At 37.3% G+C, this 20,422-nt stretch overlaps 1 protein-coding gene across 1 annotated transcript in view; it reads right to left on the bottom strand.

The window, feature by feature from the left end:
* Positions 1-935: 935 nt before the first annotated feature.
* Positions 936-20,422, bottom strand: part of LOC139966910 (myc box-dependent-interacting protein 1-like) — a 30,638-nt gene continuing 11,151 nt past the window's right edge. Inside the window, exons 5-11 of the mRNA XM_071970380.1 lie at positions 18,903-19,004; positions 15,163-15,248; positions 13,846-13,998; positions 10,878-11,091; positions 9,969-10,052; positions 9,037-9,138; positions 936-7,926 (exon numbers count right to left, since the gene is read on the bottom strand). Of these exons, the coding sequence (XP_071826481.1) occupies positions 7,846-7,926; positions 9,037-9,138; positions 9,969-10,052; positions 10,878-11,091; positions 13,846-13,998; positions 15,163-15,248; positions 18,903-19,004 (822 nt within the window). The 3' untranslated portion in view covers positions 936-7,845. The remainder of the gene's footprint in view (positions 7,927-9,036; positions 9,139-9,968; positions 10,053-10,877; positions 11,092-13,845; positions 13,999-15,162; positions 15,249-18,902; positions 19,005-20,422) is intronic.

Raw genomic sequence — 20,422 nt, 5'->3', positions numbered from 1 at the left:
TTAATCGATTGCGCAATGGGGGATTTCCCGGAGTTTTCTAGTAAGGCGGTCTCCTACAAAGAGTTTGAATCATGTTTAATGTTTTGGGTTATACTAAGCCATTGAGGAGGCTGAGTGACGAAATAGGGACGCCCCGGAGCTGAGATTCAGCCCCGGTTGAAATAATTGTCCTTATGCTCATGGATGGTGCTCATAAGGGGGAAAAGGGAAGCATAGTTACAAAGATCAATGGGGAGGGGGGGGGGTTGTGGTGGAGGTAGGGTTTGCTAATGGTACTATATATCTGAAATTTTAATGACTATATATTATTATGGACATTTTAGGTTAGCTTAGTTAATTTTAGGGAGTTTCCCCATTTCCCAATTTGCAAAAACCATGGAAGAACAGTCAACAAGACTGCACAACAAACCATTTTGAATTGGGCATAAGTCTCTATTTCCTGACAAGGTTTTTAAACATGACCCTTGATGTTGTGGGGCAGACAGTCAAGCTCATACACCATGTCACCCCTCCCCCCCCCCCCCGGACCATCAGGGTCAATGCATTGGTGCATCCTGCCCACAATTGTATACTCAATTCTTACAATAAGTTACTTACAGCTTCAAGGTGTAATTCCAAAGTTTTCAACCCTTTTGAAACTGTTTAGAAAGTTGTGAGCAAACACTAAGGCATTCACACCTGATATTGGAAGGGGGAGGGGGTGGGGGGAGGGGATTTAAATCAACTTTTGTTTAGTCATGACAACCATTTCTCAAAGGTTCATGTAAACCTGTGATGTGAGAGACCTTCAATGTGTAGGAGTGCATTATAAGCAAACTGGAAGAAATTGGGCCAAACATTTTCTGACATAGACATTCCAGTACAGTTAACATCAAGGATACCTATCCATCCAAAAATATTTAAAAAACGTTGATAAATAAATGCAACAATTCTAGGCCAGTTTCTTCCTTTATTTATCACAAAAGATCATTGGTTGTTGTCACCAAAATACCGTTTCTTAATCATAATAAATGCTGTCACAAGCTATGCAATAAACACACCTGTTATGTATATAAATGCAGAATAAATATGAAAAGAAAAACAAAGAGTTTATTTTTATTACAGAGTACAATCCTTGATAACAGTTTACCTACAAACTACATTCCCAATCACAGCTGTAATGTCGGGGAAATGAATCCTTCTGAACAGCAACATAAGATTAGAATAGAAAAAGAACAAAAAAAAACAACTCAAAAAATAAGAAACAGAAAAAAAGAAGACCAACTTTAGGTTTACTTGTTTAAAGTGAGAATATTGCAGTTCAACTCAAATCCAAGCACAAAGGAAATCTGCCAACCATTATCATAAATTTGAAGTGATAAAAAATATTTAAAAAAACTTGTAATTAAGAATTCCCTCACATTTGTTGCTTTTTATTCAATTGGAGCATGTCATGTTCTTAGATGTTCATATCATATTATACCATATCATATCATACCATATCATGCAATATCATAACATACCATATCATACCATATCATTCCATACCATTTTATATCATAACATATCATATTATATATTATATCATGTCATATGGAAGCCAAAGAGAATTAAACAAAGGATATGCTACAGCATTTTGATTTTTTTTTCCATAAATGTGTTTTTCTTTAAAACTTCTTTTGACATAGGTCATGGTTGCTATTGTTTGTAGCTGTGAAACACAATTTTGGTATTATTGACACAATAACTGATATACACATCGGGAAACCACAAGGGTTTCCTTTCCCCCTATTTCTATTATAAACAGTTAAAACATAGGCAAAACCCAACATATAGTGGTATTTAAACATGACATGCTGGGCAAATACAACCACTCCATGGAATATCTCAAAAACAGAGAAACATTTTTAAGGTGAAGGAACACTTGTTTCTGCATAGCCCCCTCTGTATTGTAAAGTTTAATACTTTAATCATTGGAATTCCAATCACTCCTGTCAATATCATTTACAGAAAAATTCAGTCTTGTTTGTCAATGATGTTGTTAAATGTGAATATGATCAACACTGACAATGACCTTCCAAGAAAAAAATACAATTATTTCCCAGTAAGTATGGTTGAATCTTTGAGGGCAAATGCATAAAGGTGGTTAATATTCCCCTCTGAATTCTGAATTCATATGCACTGGGACTGTGTATGCTTTTGGAGTTATAATTTGGTAAAGTTTCTTTTCAGCAATATACAAAAACATATCTATGTGAAGGATACTGACCTCCTTTTCAGAAATTATTTTATTAAAATCTGGAAATATTCAGTCCCAAGAAAAGAAAACAATCTGAGGCCCTTAGCCACCAAACTTATTGTGTGAAGAGACAATAGAACAATATTACTTATACTTTCATAACAAAAGGAATTATTACTATTCCAAATATGTAATATCTTTCAATACTAGGTAATTCCCAAATCAATAGTTCACATTTTCTGCCCCTACAATATCATTAGTTCACATCCACAAAATGTGTTTGAAAATAACAATTTGTTATAAACTTTTCACATTTTTTAATTTCTTTCTTCTTAAATATATAAATTTCTTGATTGAATCAACAACAACAAGGTTGTTCGACATGTCATCATAAATGCGGACTATTTTCTTTCTCATTTTATGGCAATATGGAATATGTTTAAACTTGATTGTCAACATACTGATAAACAAGAGAATTGTTCACTCCTTGCCTTACTTCAAGGATTGTGTGCTCACATCCAAAAGATGCGACTACTGTGAGAGATGCAGATTGTTCTCGGTAGTCTGCACGGTCAAAAGGAAAGATTACAAAAATATGAAAGAAATATCTTAGATACACAATATTTTAGAATTATTTACAAAAGGTATTCAAGTACAAAAGAAGATCGTAACATAATTTTTTCAATTATTAATATTTAATGAGGATATAATGGTAGAATCAACATGCAATACTGAAGATAGCAATAATTGGAGAAAACAAAACAAAAAATTATTGTTGAAAAGAAATTTTTGCTACAGAAGCTACTAACTCAGAGGGATAGGAAATGCAAGAGTTATACTCAGTACAGATGATAGCAGTTAGGAATTCTTCCCTCATCCCCATCTACTCTTTAACACCTTCAAACTTCCCACCTCCCCTTCCCACCCTCCTCTCACCACCCATAATCCACCCACTGATAGAGAATGACAAAGAGGGTTCACAACTGGTGGAAATTTGAAACTGTAATAGAGTCTATTAGGTAATATGATACTAACAAACAAATCTGGAAAAATTTTCGAGAACATTTTTTTTTGAATTCATACTTTCATGTACCGCATTGATTTTAATCTGAGGATATTGAGATGTACCCCAAAAAGAAACTGCCATTTTTTAGGGTAGGGTTGGAAATGGTGAGTATAGGATATGGGTAAGATGGGGTGACTACTTCAGAACATTAAAATTGTCACCCCTCCCCCCCCCACCCCACAACCCTTGTCTCCCTATCTTGATATGCCCCAAAAAATGGTCACTCCTGTTTCCAAGTTTATTCAACATTAAAATTGGCATCGCTAAAGCATGCTCTCTTAATTAAGACATTAATTAACTGTCCAATTCTACTTCTGTTATCTCATGCCAGAGGCAGTGTACCTCCAGGATGGCTCTTTTGAAGACACTCAGCATGCTAAACTTTGGAGGCAAAACTTGAGGCTTTTAACTTAGCGAGTTATCAAGGATTAAATCGGTAGTCATGCAAACCATTCATGAAGAGGTCTTTCTCTGCCTAAATTTGTAATCAAAATTGCTGACAATGGCAAACAAAACATGTTTACTGGCCTGATGTGGTTATACCAAAACTATCCCACGGTGGTGCGTTTTTTTTATGCCCTGAAACGCTAGCCAGAGTACATTTTCTTTTTCACAAACTTCAACATGGCTTAAAGTATAAAGCACACCCTCCTTCTCTATCTCTCTCTATATTATATAGTATCATAAATTAAATCAAACAATTAACCATTGTTTGAGAAGACAATGCAGTAATTAACTTGAGATATTCAATACAGGATTGGAACAGCATGCAACCTGTACGTAGAATGTCCCCGAATAGAAAAAACACAAAGCGATTATACTTTGCCATTAGTACTGGTGGAGTCTTCAAAGATGTAAACATTTCAGAAAGGCAAAAAAGAATATCGGAAATACCGTAAACCAATCGATCTAGAGTTAACTAGCCATGAATTATTCATGAAAAGAGAGAGGGCTAGCTAATAGTCACTCAATTGTATGTTGAATGGATTACTTGCTTAGAAAACAATGAAGCAAACACAGACAATGGAAACTTTGAATATACATGCAACTGTTTATACTAGCCATCTTACTGTATCGAAATTGTGCATTGGTGGTTGGGGTGATGTTTTAAGGAGGGGGGGCATGGGAGAGGTTGGGGGGAGGGGTGGAGAGAGTGCAGAGGAAACAGCACACAACTGAGGTTTAGAATGTCCTACCTTGTGCTTAACTAATTTCACACTATGACCATTACATATTATGTTAACAATTTAAAGGTTCGATCCCAATAGTAGAAATAAAACAAGTACTATGTCAATCTTGAATGTTACACATCTCACTTTGAACTTTTTCATATTTCAATAAATTAAAAATAAATCATAAAAAAAAGTCCTAAACTGAAGAAAAAAGTCCTAAACTGAAGAGAAACTGATTTAACTGTTATTACTGAATATTCCTCGAAAAAAAAAAACAACATTATTCGGTACATTTAAACTCAAAATAAGTTTTCCTGTTTCTACCCCACCTCGCTTCAACTTTGTACTTCAAAAACCGTTTTCCCTTTTCCAACAATCTCTGCATGTCAATGCCATTGCCTCAACTCATCCGGTTGGTATCAACAAAGAAGAAACAACACAGAAATGTACAAACATGAGACTACTACCAAAAAAAAACAAAGGAGTAAGGCTTGTCTGAAGGTGAAGTAAGTACTGGCCATACGAAGAAGAAAAAACAATATAAGGCAAACCATAAATCATACACAAACAAAAAAGAAAAAAGCTTACACTGATCATACAAATAAATCAAGCTAATCTTTGCTTCGGGGTAGTAGCCTGGTATCTTTCACCACCGTGCAATGGATTAGGGCTCGAAATCAGAATCTACAGGGGGAGGGGCATTACCAATTTTTTAACGGAAGCTAGAAAACTTCCTAGGATCTTCATTAAATGAAATTATACTGTTTTCAAAAATCGGTCACCATGGCTATTTCCAAAAGTTTGAAATGGCACAAAAAAGACAATTTTCTTTGAAGTATGAGACAACATGTCAAAAAACCTAGCTATTGATGTTTCATACAGCTAGCTGCATAATACCTGTTTTCTAATGCAAATATTGCTGGGAATTTTGGACAAATTTTTAGAGCCCAGAGTCTGTTCGATGATGGAGTTGAACGACCGAGATAATTGCGAGGTGACTTACAGCGACTTGATTAAAGGGGCACGGCAGTCATAATGCCATCCGTAATGGGTGATAGTTAAAAACTCTTTGGAGTAACTGGGTTGGGGCACCGACGGCAATATGCCATTGGTTTAAAATATGGATTATACATAATGAATTATATTGGCAGTGGAGATTTTTGGGACAATTGAGGTGGAATATTCTTCAACGCTCTCCTTAAAAGAGACATTTTGGAAAGGACGGGTGTTTGTCACTGGTACAAAATCCATTTTACAAATGCAATCCATCTTTCAGCAGTGTTTACTTTCCTTCGGCCTAGAGAAATAAAATACGTTGAGACCCCTTCTTCCATTTTAAAATGTTTTCATAGTATTTAAAGTGAAAAGATGGTTGTTTTATCAGAAAGTTTGAAAAACCATATCCTTTGTGATTTTATAAGATACTTGTATGTGCAAGATATATTGCCATGGCTACATGACTGTATTTCCATGTATTTCCATGAAATAGCAACCAATAATGATGGTCCCAGGTGTTACCATAGAACTAGTACATGAGAATCATGGGGCAGGCAGTTATAAGTCCAAGATTCAGAAAAAGCAGCTTTTAAATATTAAACTATTTAAAAAAGTGCAAGACAGTTATAGAAGGCCTCACAAGAAATGCCACAATTTTCAGATGATGGAAAATTTCAATCCTTGACAGAAGCAATGACACAGAGGAGACAGGAGAGGTGGTGGTGGGCAGGGGGTGGGGGGGGGACTTTTTTTAACATTTCACCTCAAGACACCATTTTGTAGACGCTTTTGGAGAATGAATTTACTAGTACCTGCTAGAGAGCAGTGTCCTGGTTGATGTCAACCAAACCCAGTGCACCAATGACTGTTTCAATCTATGAAGTAAAAAAATATTGAGAAATGAGGGAAAAAAATTGGATTGGGAAAGAAAATTTTGCTTACTCCAACTTTTTCCTTTTGAAATAACATTTGTTAATGACAAATACACAACCCTGGAATTGAAGGGGTTGGGGAGGAGGGAAGAGTAAAGATGGGGACAATTGTCCATGAAGTTCAGTTCTCATTTCCCCATGGGTAGGGGAGGAGTAGGGGAGGGGGTACCTCACACTATGTCCTCACCTCATAAAATTAAAAAAAATTAAAACAAGTAATAACCTGGCTACACCACTGCAATCTTTAACTGCTATGCAATCTGTTCTTTGGTAATAAAACACCAGAACGAATGAAACTGACTGATCGGTCATTACTGTTATCAAATGAGATCGTATATGTCCACTTTTGAGGCGCCGGGTATTTTGAAAAGTCGCATCAATATTCAACCTTCTACCAAGAACCGACTCTACTCACTACGTGGGGGGTTGGATAGGTTTAGCGCGGAGAAAGTCAAGTCTTCAGGGGACAAAAAGCACACCAACATTTTGTTATTATATTCCGACGAGAGATATCTAGGGCTCCTTATTGGTTTGTAAGATGTTTAGACATCTCCTATTAGAAGTCTCATTCACCCAGGTTTGTAAAGATAATTGTTCTTCCAGATGTGAAATACGCTAGCTAGAGACAATGGCGGTGACTGTGCCAAAGTGTGAAGAATACTTGGTCCAGACCAAACAGGCATCCGCTACCCAATCGGCAACGACATCAATTCCGCAGAAAAGTTTGAAAATCATTTTAAAGAATTGTTTTGAGCATAATGATCCCACTTCATGATAATCTTCTACATTAATGTCATCTAACAACACATCCTCCCCACCCCCCACTACACAACCCCCAACTTAACAAAGCAATAAGGGTGGGGGGGCCCAGTCAGATAAACTTGCACATACTCTCGGACATAGAAGTAACTGTTTAGGGTAGTTGAAGCATAAAGCTAAGAGCGTTAGCAAAGTTAAAAATAAAAAATTTGCAACAGAGCCAAGAAAATGTAACATAAAATAAAATTGTTGTGAAATTTCAAGTTAACACAACCACATTGCTGTCAACTCGCGGCACAAAAAAAACTAGCCCAGACAGCTATACGTTTGTACTGCATGGACCACTGTGCTGTGGCAGTGAGCATTAAAAAACCTGGTGTCACCAACCATAAAATGCATAGCATATTGGAATATACAGAACTAACAGCCACTGAACTTTTTAGCTCAACCTGCAATAAAGGCAAAAAAAATACCTTGTTAACATTTCAACCTTTTTCAAGAAACTTTGGTATGACCTTAAGGGTTACATCCACCGTCCATCTCATGTCACCATCATCTTCATCATCTGTTATCACGCTGGTCGATGAGAGAGGAGGCAGCGGCTATCATCACCACGGTGATAACTGTTTATAAAGTTTGCACCAGATCAATGCCACGGATTGTTACCTATTACCCTACATCTTACCCTCCCCAGGGGTGACATCATATCCTGATGGTAAAGTTTTCAGGGAAGACGCCGCGTGTGTTGTCCGATTCTTTAATGCCATATAACCAACCGTCGTCCTGGAATGAAATAACAAATAATTCAACCGATGTTTGTCTCCTTTTCATGTCACTCTAAACTTTCAGGTAACACTCCTTATGGCCTATGTACAACAACGCTACAGATATTCAGTGCCCAGCTGAATCCATTGCTTGACATGTGCAGGAAGATTATTATGTGCAGGAAGGCTATTATGTGCAGGTAGACTATTATGTGCAGTAAGACTGTCACACGCAGGAAGACTAATATGCGTAGGAAAACTAATATGTGAAGGAAGACTATTATGTGCAGGTAGACTATTATGTGCAGTAAGGCTGTTATGTGGAGGAAGGCTGTTATGTGGAGGAAGAATACTATATGCAGTAGACTGTTATGTGCAGGAAGACTGTTATGTGCAGGAATACTGTTATGTGCAGGAATACTGTTATGTGCAGGTAGTCTATTATGCATTGCAATTCTACATTCATTTCCACTATGTACTGAACTCTAGATATCTACTTTATTGTGTAGTTCATTTGTATTCACACTTTATGTACATTATGTATTGCACTTTGAACATTTTATTAGCACTCTGAGTTTTGTGCATATTATCAGCATTCTGAGTTGGTACATAAATTTGGACTGCATTTGTGATGTGTAGTGCATTTATATTCAAACTTTATGTACATTATGTATTGCACTTTGAACATTTTATTAGCACTCTGAGTTTGTACATAAATATGGACTGTATTTGTGATGTGTAGTGCATTTGTATTCAGACTTTATGTACATTATGTATTGCACTCTGAAAATATTATCAGAATTTGAGTTTGTACATAAATTTGGACCACATTTGTAACGTGTAGTGCATTTGTATTCAGACTTAATGTACATAATGTATTGCACTTGTTTGAAAACATTGTAACTACTGTTGCACTTCATAATAATGAATATTTCTTGAAGGTTTGTTATTTATTGACATCCAAAGTTAAAATAGCATGTTGTTAACAAGTAATTCATTCCTGGATTAAAGCAGGCTGTACATAATAAAGCACTAATGATCTAATGATCCTTCACATATTGACATACTTTTTGGGAGGAAATTGGGGAAAAAAAACAAAAGTGATATATAACAACAACACTTTACTTACTTGATCCTCAGGATCATCGAAAGCTATAACCTGGATAGTTTCACCTTTTAGAAAGGAGAGTTCATCCGAGTCTAAGCATGCATAGTCATGAAGAGCTTTCACCTGAAGGCCAAAAAAATAAATAATAATATATCAGTAAATTAATATAAAATTTTAATTTTAACACCATGCCTAAATTGACCAAAGGGTTCATATGCAGGAGGTTCTTTTCATACGTAGGGGTTTGAGGTTCATATGTAGGGGGTGTGGTTCATATGTAGGGGGAGTGGTTCATATGCACCGGGTTGAGGTTCATATGTAGGGGGTGTGGTTCATATGCAGGGGTGTGGTTCATATGTAGGGGTGTGGTTCATATGGAGGGATGTGGTTCATATGTAGGGGTGTGGTTCATATGCACAGGGTTGAGGTTCATATGTAGGGGTTTGTCCCAGCTACTTAGGTAAACTATCTAGCATAGGTATTCTTAAAATTACGACCTTCCTTACGGGTTTCGAACCTCTGGACATACCATCAGCATCCATAGCCTAGTGGTTAGGGTGTTTGCATATAAAGCTGGAGGCCCGGGTTCGAATCCCGGTGGAGACTGGAAGTTTTTGCACTGTTCAGAATTTTTCAACTCATTACGATTTCAATTATATATATATTCATTTGTCTTTGTCGTTTACCTCCATTTCATTAACAACGTCTGTTCCAAGTATCTCTTTCGAGATCCGGCTTTAGGAATCACAAATGATTTCGAGTTGGTTAGCATCATGTTTGATCTCTAGAGTAAGGCAAAATATGTCACCAAAAACAGAACTAGTATTGTTCGATACAGGTGACAAACGCCTACAGTGGAATTACGACCTTCCTTACTGGTTTCGAACCTCTGGATATACAATCAGCGTCCATAGCCTAGTGGTTAGGGTGTCCGCAAAATATGGTAGACTTACCATGTATAAAACTCCTTCTGGTAAATCTGTCGTTTTGGGTTCTTCTTTCACTTCATCTGCTTCGGAATTCTCTGCAAGTGACAGCTGCACATGAGAAAAAGAAATGATCAAAAGCTGACACCAAAATATTATGACAATTGTTACTATATGTACGGTCACTCAATATCTCAATGAATTCCACGCGAGGTACGGTACAAGTTTCAAAGCATCTGGTTCATTTGCAGCATAAATTTTGCAAACATTAAATACACTTGAAAAGATATCACATTCAAAATGTCTCTAACTTTTTTTCAAAAGAAAAGATTGCTCTTTGACTAGACGACCAGGTAGGCAAAATGTGGCCTGTGGACCAGGGGGGGGGGGTGGGGGGCAGTCAGGACAATTTTACCACAGGATTCCCAACACCCTGATAAATGATGCTCGCAGAACCTTGTGGCAAGGAAAAATCATGAAATATATATATATACTTTGGTAGGTCATTTAGACAATGGTCTTTTATCCAGTGTCACATTCTCATTTCAGGGTGGGGGGAGAGGGGGTGGGGGTGGTATATCCATACGTCTTTGTTGCGCTCTCAGGTTTTCATCCCATTTTACAATATGTCCAATTTAGGCAGTGGTTATGGTGACAATGTTTTACCCAAACTGAGCAATTATGGAAGATTCTTTGATGTATTTTAGATTTTACAATTTTACAAGATTTAGTCTCCCATTCTGAAGGAAGCTTTCATTATTTTTCCTTCCAAGCTCTGGTAAATTCTATTCACAGTCCTCATTATGACTACTATGCCTTTGTTATTATGTATCTCCTTTCCATGAATAAATGCAGCAGGGATACATGATAAGCAGGTGGGAGGTGGGGGAGGGGAGTGGAGGAGAGGAGAGGGGCCAGGATGAGCTCTGTACCCACCCTAGGAGCGACTACCGGGGTCGATCTCGGTATCTGGTACTCCGCCGCATCCTGGCTATCATCCTCATCCTCATCTTCCTCCTGGCCCTGTTCGCTGCCTCCCCGCTCCGGCTGCTCGGACGATGCCATGGAACGGTCGGATGAATTCGGGCTCGGTGGGACCGGCAGACTACTAGAATGGGAAGCATTGTTGTCTCTGTGAATGGTTGGAATCCTGACAGAAACCAAAGCAAAATGAGATGAACAATAGCCGTAATAGATAACAATAAATTATAAATTTATATAAGTGAATGAATGAATGACCGAAAGCTGATTATCTGCTTCCAGTTGCTTATATGATTATATATTAAAAGTTAAATTTCTCTTGAAATCCTATCCCTATTGTTTCTGGGTTGTATTGAATGTAACTGGTTATACAGTATGCAAGCTACTGTGGCCTCTGACTGGCGCCCCCAGCAGAGATATGGCAATCAAGGGATCGCTAACAACTAAGGGCTGGATAGCTCTGTTGGTAGAGCCCTGAGCTTGTAACCCAGAGGTCAATGGTTTGAAGTTTGTTCTAGCATTGATTCGCTTTGCTCTATTCCAAACAATAATATTTATCATCTAATCAGACCAATCAACCAAGAAAACATCTACTGAGAAACACAAAATGACTTGCATCATATTTTGTCATCTGTAGTAGTCATTTATCTGTGTATTAGCTAGCTACGATATTTTCACAAAGTACCTCACTTTGTGACTGCGACTATTTCTTGTGCTCATCAGAGGGAGATCGCATGTCAAAGTGACAGGGTTGGCAACCGTTCACCTCGGTTGAGTTATTGTGTCAAAGTGAAATACAGCACTTAAGAGATGTTCACATTCTGACCTCTATCGACATTAAATGACCTTACATCATTTATCCGCCAATATAGGGGTTCATGCACTTATCACAGGGTAGTAAGAGTCATATCAAGTGTGAGCTCAGCTGATGTTGGCCATCATGAGAAGAGATTGTGTTTTACAATCCTGCATCACACACAAACAAACAAACACCCATGTAGACGCACACACACATACCGACTTGCCTGCATAGGTTACCTGCCTGCCAAAGACAAATAGCCAAAACATGCCGATCCCTTTAATCTCTACAGTTTGCAATCATAACATCAATTGAAACTTGCTAGAGGATTATGGGTCACTTAATGCAGCAGGTTGCATTTAAAGTACTGAGTCTATATCACCATGGTAACAGTCGAGTACAAAACTACAACATAATGTTACAATATTTCACAAATATCGATAATGGTGTTTAAAACCTAACAAAAAGCTTTTAATAAATTGCAACCAAAACATCACCACTAACTGGTTGATCACTCACAAAAACACTTTCACAGAAGATGTACCCACTGCCTAACTGCCTATAAATACAGTTGATAATGCCACATATATTTTATAGGTCATGTGTTAACTGTACTTTTTCAGGCAAGAAGACACTTCATTTACGTGGGAGCCAGACATGGCATTAGTTTACACATGAGTAAACCATGCTAGTTTGCTAGTAAAATTAAGAAGTGAAACAAAAACCATTTATAGTTTTCACAAGGTTTTATGGAGACTTAAATTTCACAACGACATCAATATGCAGCTATTTTACAGGTTTTGAATCACTATTCAATTGCTGTATTTAATCCTCCTTGGTTATTCCTTTCACTATGATATTGAAACTGCCAGCTTAAACAATAATCATGTCCTAATCTTTGTAATGGATTGCATATAGTTTAAAGGAGCACGATCCTGGGGGTTGGAGTTTCGACTAAAGAGAACCAACAATTTCCGCATAATTTGTAACAACGTAACAAACGACAGTGATGTTAATCGGTCCACTACAAAGGTCTTTTATGTGAGAAAACTTAGAAAGGAAAAACTTCATTTGTTGGTTAAACTTTCAGGTGGCTAAATATACAGATGCACACTGTAAAGTCTAACTTGCTATGGCTTTAATGTTGCCCTTATTTGACCACACTTCTGTCGTTGGAATACAGAATATGTTCTTAGTAAAACTTGGCATTTATAGTCTGATGCTTTAGCCTGGTTAATAATCGCTGAGGAAACTATATTGAGTATGCTATCTTAACAGCTATAAACTACAGATCATAAGGAATATAGTACATATGATGCTGTATATAGAACATATCACCCTATCATAGTACATATAATACTATTATACTGTATACAGAACATATAATACTATGTATAGTAGCATGGACACTTCAAAGTTCGGACACCTAAGATTTAAACACCCCAAAACTATAACTTCCTTTTAGAGACAAATATGTAAGTACTTGCTAGCACACAGGTTATTTTGGAGAGAAAATAACTGTAGCTTCGTAGTTTTTTGTGAAATTGGCTCTTGCTGTAGGTTATCAGGGTGAAATTGTGCATTTCTTAGAGGTGTCCGAACTGCGCAGTGTTCCGAACTTCGCAATACTGACTATATACATAATACTATGTATGGTACACGTAAAACCTTACACAGTTAATATACTGCTATAGTACATATATACCAGGGAATAATCTATACAGTATTGCATCGCAAAATGCTACTGTATGCAAGATATGGTCAAGTTGCTATACAAGTGCAAAGAAGTATAGCAGTTTTTCTACACAGAAACCATACACAAAACAAACACAAAATTGAACACTAAGTTATTCTCTGTTATACTATATATATTGATATATATATATATATACATATATATATATATATATATATTGTACGTATAATACTATATATTGTACACATAATCCTATATATATTGCACATACAACACTACATACAGTACATATATACTACTATACATACCGCAGACTTGAGGCTACCAGAATATGTGCACATGTTAAATCATTGTCCTCAATTTTATTACCTCGGCATCATTACTATCCTGATTGCCATCTATAAGTCAATCATTAAACACCTTCTTACTTTTTTTTGATACTGTAAGTGCCCACTTGAGCTTCTTTATTCAAGTTAGCCATGATGTCACTCAGCTGGCTCATAGCTTTCCCGACTTCTTCGTGAAACGTGGATTCTGCTGAATACAGCTGTTGGAAGGTTTGAGCGTAGAATGGAATGCGCCTATGAAAACAGAAAAATTGTTGTGAGTAAACATCATTAAAACAAAATGGAAAATTGTACCATATGAGATATCATGGTTTGATATTAAAATGTCACACAGGCACAGCGTATGAATCTTACTATACTGATATTCCCTCTTACATAGTACACCAAGACTGTTGATGTGTGCAATAAAGCTGAAATCACAGAACCACTCATTTTTAAATGTTTAATGTTTTCATTATCCACTACTGTGTGTTTGGTCACCATCTTTGATTAAGTGCCGTTTTGCACATGATGCAAATGCCAAAATATTGTTTTTCTATTCTACCTATTATTTTAGTGAAACCAACAGAAGCCCACATCAAGCCCTACCCTTGTAATGATCTTGGACGATCTCTGGCTGATATCAAGTCTTGAATGATCTCTGGCTTATGACAGAAACATTTATATTGTATTTAATTCTGCATTTTTACTACATATTTTGTGTCATGTATTTTTTTATGTACTGTTACATATTGTTTTAGAGCACTTTTGTGGATTTTACGCTTTATAAAATAAATTATTATTATTATTATCATATCAAGTCTTGGACGATCTCTGGCTTGTATCAAGTCTTCAGAGAAACATGAGTCAGGGGGGTCATCGTCACACCCCCATTCTTGCTTCCAGGACGGTCACGTAACATCCCAACATCCCATCAATGAGTGTGTACCCCAGCATTCTGCCAACTGTACCTTTAAATACAAGTTGCTAACATGAGGGAGGTGAAGGCACCCACTTTGCACCAACACTGCAGTGCAGCCAGTGAAAGAACAACCACACCACATCTCCCGCACCAGAAATACCAAAACAACGTAAGTTTGTTCAACAATCACTGTTCACAGAAACAGCTTTGAATACTTGTATTGCTTTTTGTAGGAACGTTGTTTACTTTCCTTACGAAAACTGAAAATAATAACATACTCCATGTTTTTTTCTTTCTTTGTTAATGGCAGAACAGACGAAAAGAAGAAAAACCAAGAAAACGGGTGAAAGGAAAGATAATTCCCGATGATGGTAAATTTATGAGATCACACACTGGATCAAAATGGGAGCCTTCAACATGACCCTTTTCAACCGAGACATCTCCATACATAGCATGTTTTTGTTTTCCATTTATCTTTAATATGTGACTGTGCTCACCTGTCGTATAAATCGGGTAATTCTTCGTGAAGATCATTATTTATGTCTTCGTAATTCTTCTTCTTTTCAGCATGTATTTCTTCAGCCTGCGTGATTACAAAAGCGAAAGCGTAACCGGTAAAGAATAACAGACAAAACCAAAAGCTGTAAACAAGGGTATCCAATATCGAAGATTGTAGTGAAAGAATCAACCAGATATGCTTGTTAAAGTTTCAATGAATTTTAATCACATCAAAAGTTTGAGTATGACTAAATCTACTAAACGTTGTTACCAACACACAACTGAATAACATAGCCCAACTGTTAGTATTTAGAGCCCCTTCCTTTCTTTTGATTTTTTTTTTGACTTTTTTTTTGGCATTTCATACTTTGCCCTCTGCTGAGCTCAAATGACCTTTGACCTCCACAGAATGGAATGTATGTCTGACTAAATAAGGCAGAGCCACAGACCAAGTATAAGGTTCATCCAAGCTTTACTTTTGGAGTTAGCACACTTTAGCATCTGGTGAACTCTAATGACCTTTAACCCCTGCAGAAAACAACAGGGTTCTTTTACTAAGTATGGTGCATCCCACGTACCCAGTATGAATTTCATCCAAGATTTGCTTTTGGAGGTATATCGTGTTCATAAAGTTTCCAGACTTTCACATCAAATGACCTTTGACCTCCACAGAAAACAATGAGTTTCTTCAACTTCAAATTCAAGTTCCTCCATCATACCATTTTTGAGTTATCATGCTTAAAAGGTTTTCAGTCTTTGACCTATGTTGACCTCTAAACTCACAGAAAACAATAGGATTCTTCTACTCAATAAGGTGCATCTAGGGCACCAAATATGAATTTCACCCACCCTATAATTTTTTCAGTTATCATGTTTACAAGCCAAGCTAAGGCATGACACACACACACACACACATGCCATCAATATCACCTAGATTCATTTTGCCTCTAGCAAGGAATAAACCAGAATGAAAACATTTCATGGTTCCTTGCTGCTGTTCATTAGTTCCATTCATAGGGAAATTTCTAACAAAGCCCTAATACAACAACAGTAATTTATGCTCACAAACTTTTGTTGCCAAAGTAATGCTAAGCCCTGATATCAATTGCAACACACATCAGTGTGTGAAGACTATCTACCATTATCATCATACCAAGTTTGACGTAATTCTGACTAGTAATAGTAGCCAAGTAATTGCAATTTGGAGTATTTCACGTTTGACCCCATGACCTCATTAATATTCATGAAATGAGCACCAAAATCAACAGGGTTAATCTACTTACTATGGGCCACCCACTCACCAAGTATGGTAATGATTGGTCATTCCCTTGTTGAGTTATTGTGCATACAAACTTTTCATAACGAAATAATGCTAGGCCCCCCCCCCCCCTATAAACATGCATGATATCAATTGCAACACACATCAGTGTGTGGAGACTATCTACCAATATCATACCAAGTTTGACGAAATTCCAATAAATAGTAGCCAAGTCATTGCAACTTGGGAGTTTTTCACGTTTGACCTGTGACCTCATTAATATTTTTTAACTTTGACCTCGTATAACTTCGCACACGAAGGTCACACGGGGGTCAACCTATTGACATTTATGATCAGAAGGCACCTTTGACATCTGAAAATAGCATCGAAACTGTAAAAATCCCCAAAACACGAAAAGGTCACCAGAGGTCAAATTGAGGTCAAGGGTCACCCAGTTGCGGGTCGACAACTGGATTACATTGAAGCAACTCCCAACCTTAACGGACAGTTCGTTCTCAAGTTATCACAAAAATACTAGTTTTTTATCATTAATTGACCTTTGGTGACCTCGGATCACATGACCGTTAAGTTTGAAAATATTCCCCTATACCATTTGCAACTTGTCCCAAAATATCAACCGTGTCACACCTTGGAACTGAGAGTTATTGCATTAAATGTCTGAAAATTAACTTTGACCTCGTATAACTTCGCACACGAAGGTCAAACGGGGGTCAACCTATTGACATTTATGATCAGAAGGCACCTTTGACATCTGAAAATAGCATCGAAACTGTAAAATTCCCAAAACACGAAAAGGTCACCAGAGGTGAAATTGAGGTCAAGGGTCACCCAGATGCGGGTCGACAACTGGATTACATTGAAGCAACTCCCAACCTTAACGGACAGTTCGTTCTCAAGTTATCACAAAAATACTAGTTTTTTATCATTAATTGACCTTTGGTGACCTCGGATCACATGACCGTTAAGTTTGAAAATATTCCCCTATACCATTTGCAACTTGTCCCAAAATATCAACTGTGTCACACCTTGGAACTGGGAATTATTGCACTAAATGTCTGAAAATTTACTTTGACCTCATATAACTTCACACACAAAGGTCACCTGGGGTACACCTATTGACATTTTTGATTGGTGAGACGTGAATATAGCATCAAAACTGTAAAAATTCAAACATTTTTTTCTTTGCCCATTTTCTCACCCAAAATACTAGTTTTTTAACATTAATTGACCTTTGATGACCTCGGATCACATGACCGTTAAGTTTGAAAATATTCCTCTATACCATTTGCAACTTGTCCCAAAATATCAACCTTGTTACACCTTGGCACTGGGAGTTATTGCATTAAATGTCTGAAAATTAACTTTGACCTTGTATAACTTTACACACAAAGGTCACCCGGGTGTCAACCCATTGACATTTTTGATCGGAAGGTACCTTTGATATCCAAATCTAGCATCAAAACCAAACATTTTCTTTTTCGCCCGTTTTCTCCCAAACTAAGCACATTTTTTCTAATGTGACCTTTGACCTTTTGACCTTGGTTTCAAATGTAGTTTGATCTACTGATTCCAAAAATCAACACGATAAGTCTGTACAGCCATCCTAACTCCGACCGAAAACTTTGACCCCTTATAAGTTCGCACACAAAGGTCACACGGGGGTCAACCTATCGATATTTATGATCGGAAGGTACCTTTGACATCTGAAAATAGCATCGAAACTGTAAAAATCCCCAAAACATGAAAAGGTCACCAGAGGTCAAATTGAGGTCAAGGGTCACCCAGATGTGGGTCGACAATTGGATTACACTGAAGCAACTCCCAACCCTAACGGACAATTCGTTCTCAAGTTATCGCAAAAAAACTAGATTTTTAACATTAATTGACCTTTGGTGACCTCACATCACATGACCGTTAAGTTTCAAAATGTTTCCCTAACCAGTTCACAACTTGTCCCAAAATATCAACCTTGTCGCACATTGGCACTGGGAATTATTGCAGTTTTAGTATTTTGGGTTTTTGGACCATAACTGACCTTTGGTGACCTTTGTGGGCACCAAAAACAATAGGGTTCATCTACTCACTATGGGCCACCCACCCACCAAGTTTGATCATGATCAGTCAATCCCTTGTTGAGTTATCGTGCATACAAGCTTAAGCGTCACACACACACACACACACACACACACACGCCAACCTGAATACATAGGTTCCTTTGCTTTTAGCAAGGAACCAAAAAGTGTTAATAAAGAAGGTGTCATCATAAAGAACAACCACAGGTTTTTCTTGCAACTGTGGACAAAAGATGAAAATATCTAAAATTAGACCACATCTAAGATGGACAATGATTCATTTACTTTTGAGGAAGAGGGGGGGGTGGAGGAGGTGATGGTGCATGGAAAGGGAGGGGGAAGGGTTGGGGAGGATAAGGAGAAAGATTTATTCCGGCACTTAGCTCACCTTTGCCAATCTAGCCTCATCCTTTTTCCCTTTGGCACCATCCAGCGTATGTCGGGCACTGTCATAGTCGATCAACTTTCTTCCCCTCTTTTCCACTTTTTTCTGAAAACAAGCCAACAAAAATGTTGATCTCTTAAAATACATTTTTCTCTCGGCATAATATCTTCCCCAAAATGACTTCACTGGTGAGATGGATGTGCCGGGATTTATTTATCCGGTATCGAATCGCAAAATGGTCAATTTACTATGAGAGTCCAAGATGTACAGCCATTTTGTTACATGGAATCAGTAGTATTTCATAAGAGACAAAACTGAGAGCCTTCAAAACCTGCTACACAAAAAAACATTAAATCCTTCCCTGATATGTACAGAAGATGTATTGCTGTGGCCGAAAAAACAGTTTCGGTTCAAAACCAAAATCCCGCAACAGACTTCCTCAAAATATGAAATTATTAGATGAATACTGAAAGGGGAATGATAAGCCAGGTATATGTTATAGTTTGAGCTGCAGATGCTTCCTGCACTAGTTCCAAGAACAAATGTTTTAATTAGAACAAAGAATCAATAAATGAGTACCATCATTGTTTACCATGAACAAACTTTAAATTCCATTACATTTTTTACACTCTCCCCATCCTCAAGCTCCCAAACCATGTCATCACACATATACAGCAATACTAGATCTACTTGACATGATGCTGGACAAAGAGGAACCCTGAGACCACCAAAAAGAGGGAAGAGGAGGGGGTGGGGGGAGGCAAGAAGATATTTAATTGGAGTGCCAAACTCTAGTTATGAAGAAACCCAAGCTACAAAGAATACGAAGTAAAACTCGCTAAACACAAGCTAGCTGAATTATAAACCGCAAAAAGGAAAGTGCATCAGGTTGTTAACGAGTTTATTAATCTAATTATTTTCACATCAAGGCCAACTCCCTTTCAAAATGCCAACTCTAAAGTACTTTCTATTCCCCACATTATACACAGTACAATGCCATAAATGACTATCGGGACGAACGATCGATTGTTCAACCGTTTGCATTATACGCTCAGCCTAAGACTGCAAACCCAGGCATTGTGCTCACAACGTTATTGATGGTTCAGTCGCAAGATACAGAGCAGACCGGCTTTTGACGATTCTAAACGGTTTAATTTTTCGTCGTTTATGTGTTTAGAACTAATGCGAGGAGATCGCACTCTAAAAGGAACATGAAAACAATAGATAGTGCTGAGTAGCTCATTAAATCAGTTCTATATGCACAGTGTTTGCTTGCTCTAATTTTATATTCACCTTGTGTCAAAAGTAATAAAAAAGTACAGTTTTATGGGTTCTCTTATGTATGTAGTTTCATAAAAAAGTTATAGATAAACTAGGAAAGCTCTCCAGAGACACTTTATAATTAATGAGCACATGATTTTGAACTATAGTTCAAAGTTCCAATTTGTGTACAATATTAAATGAATGCAACTGTTTCAAATTTGCATACACATACAACAGGTACTTCGAAACTGTTTTTCCCT

This window comes from Apostichopus japonicus, chromosome 4 (genome assembly GCF_037975245.1).
Source record: "Apostichopus japonicus isolate 1M-3 chromosome 4, ASM3797524v1, whole genome shotgun sequence".
NCBI lineage: Eukaryota > Metazoa > Echinodermata > Holothuroidea > Aspidochirotida > Stichopodidae > Apostichopus > Apostichopus japonicus.
This window is presented reverse-complemented; position numbering and strand designations above follow the sequence as displayed.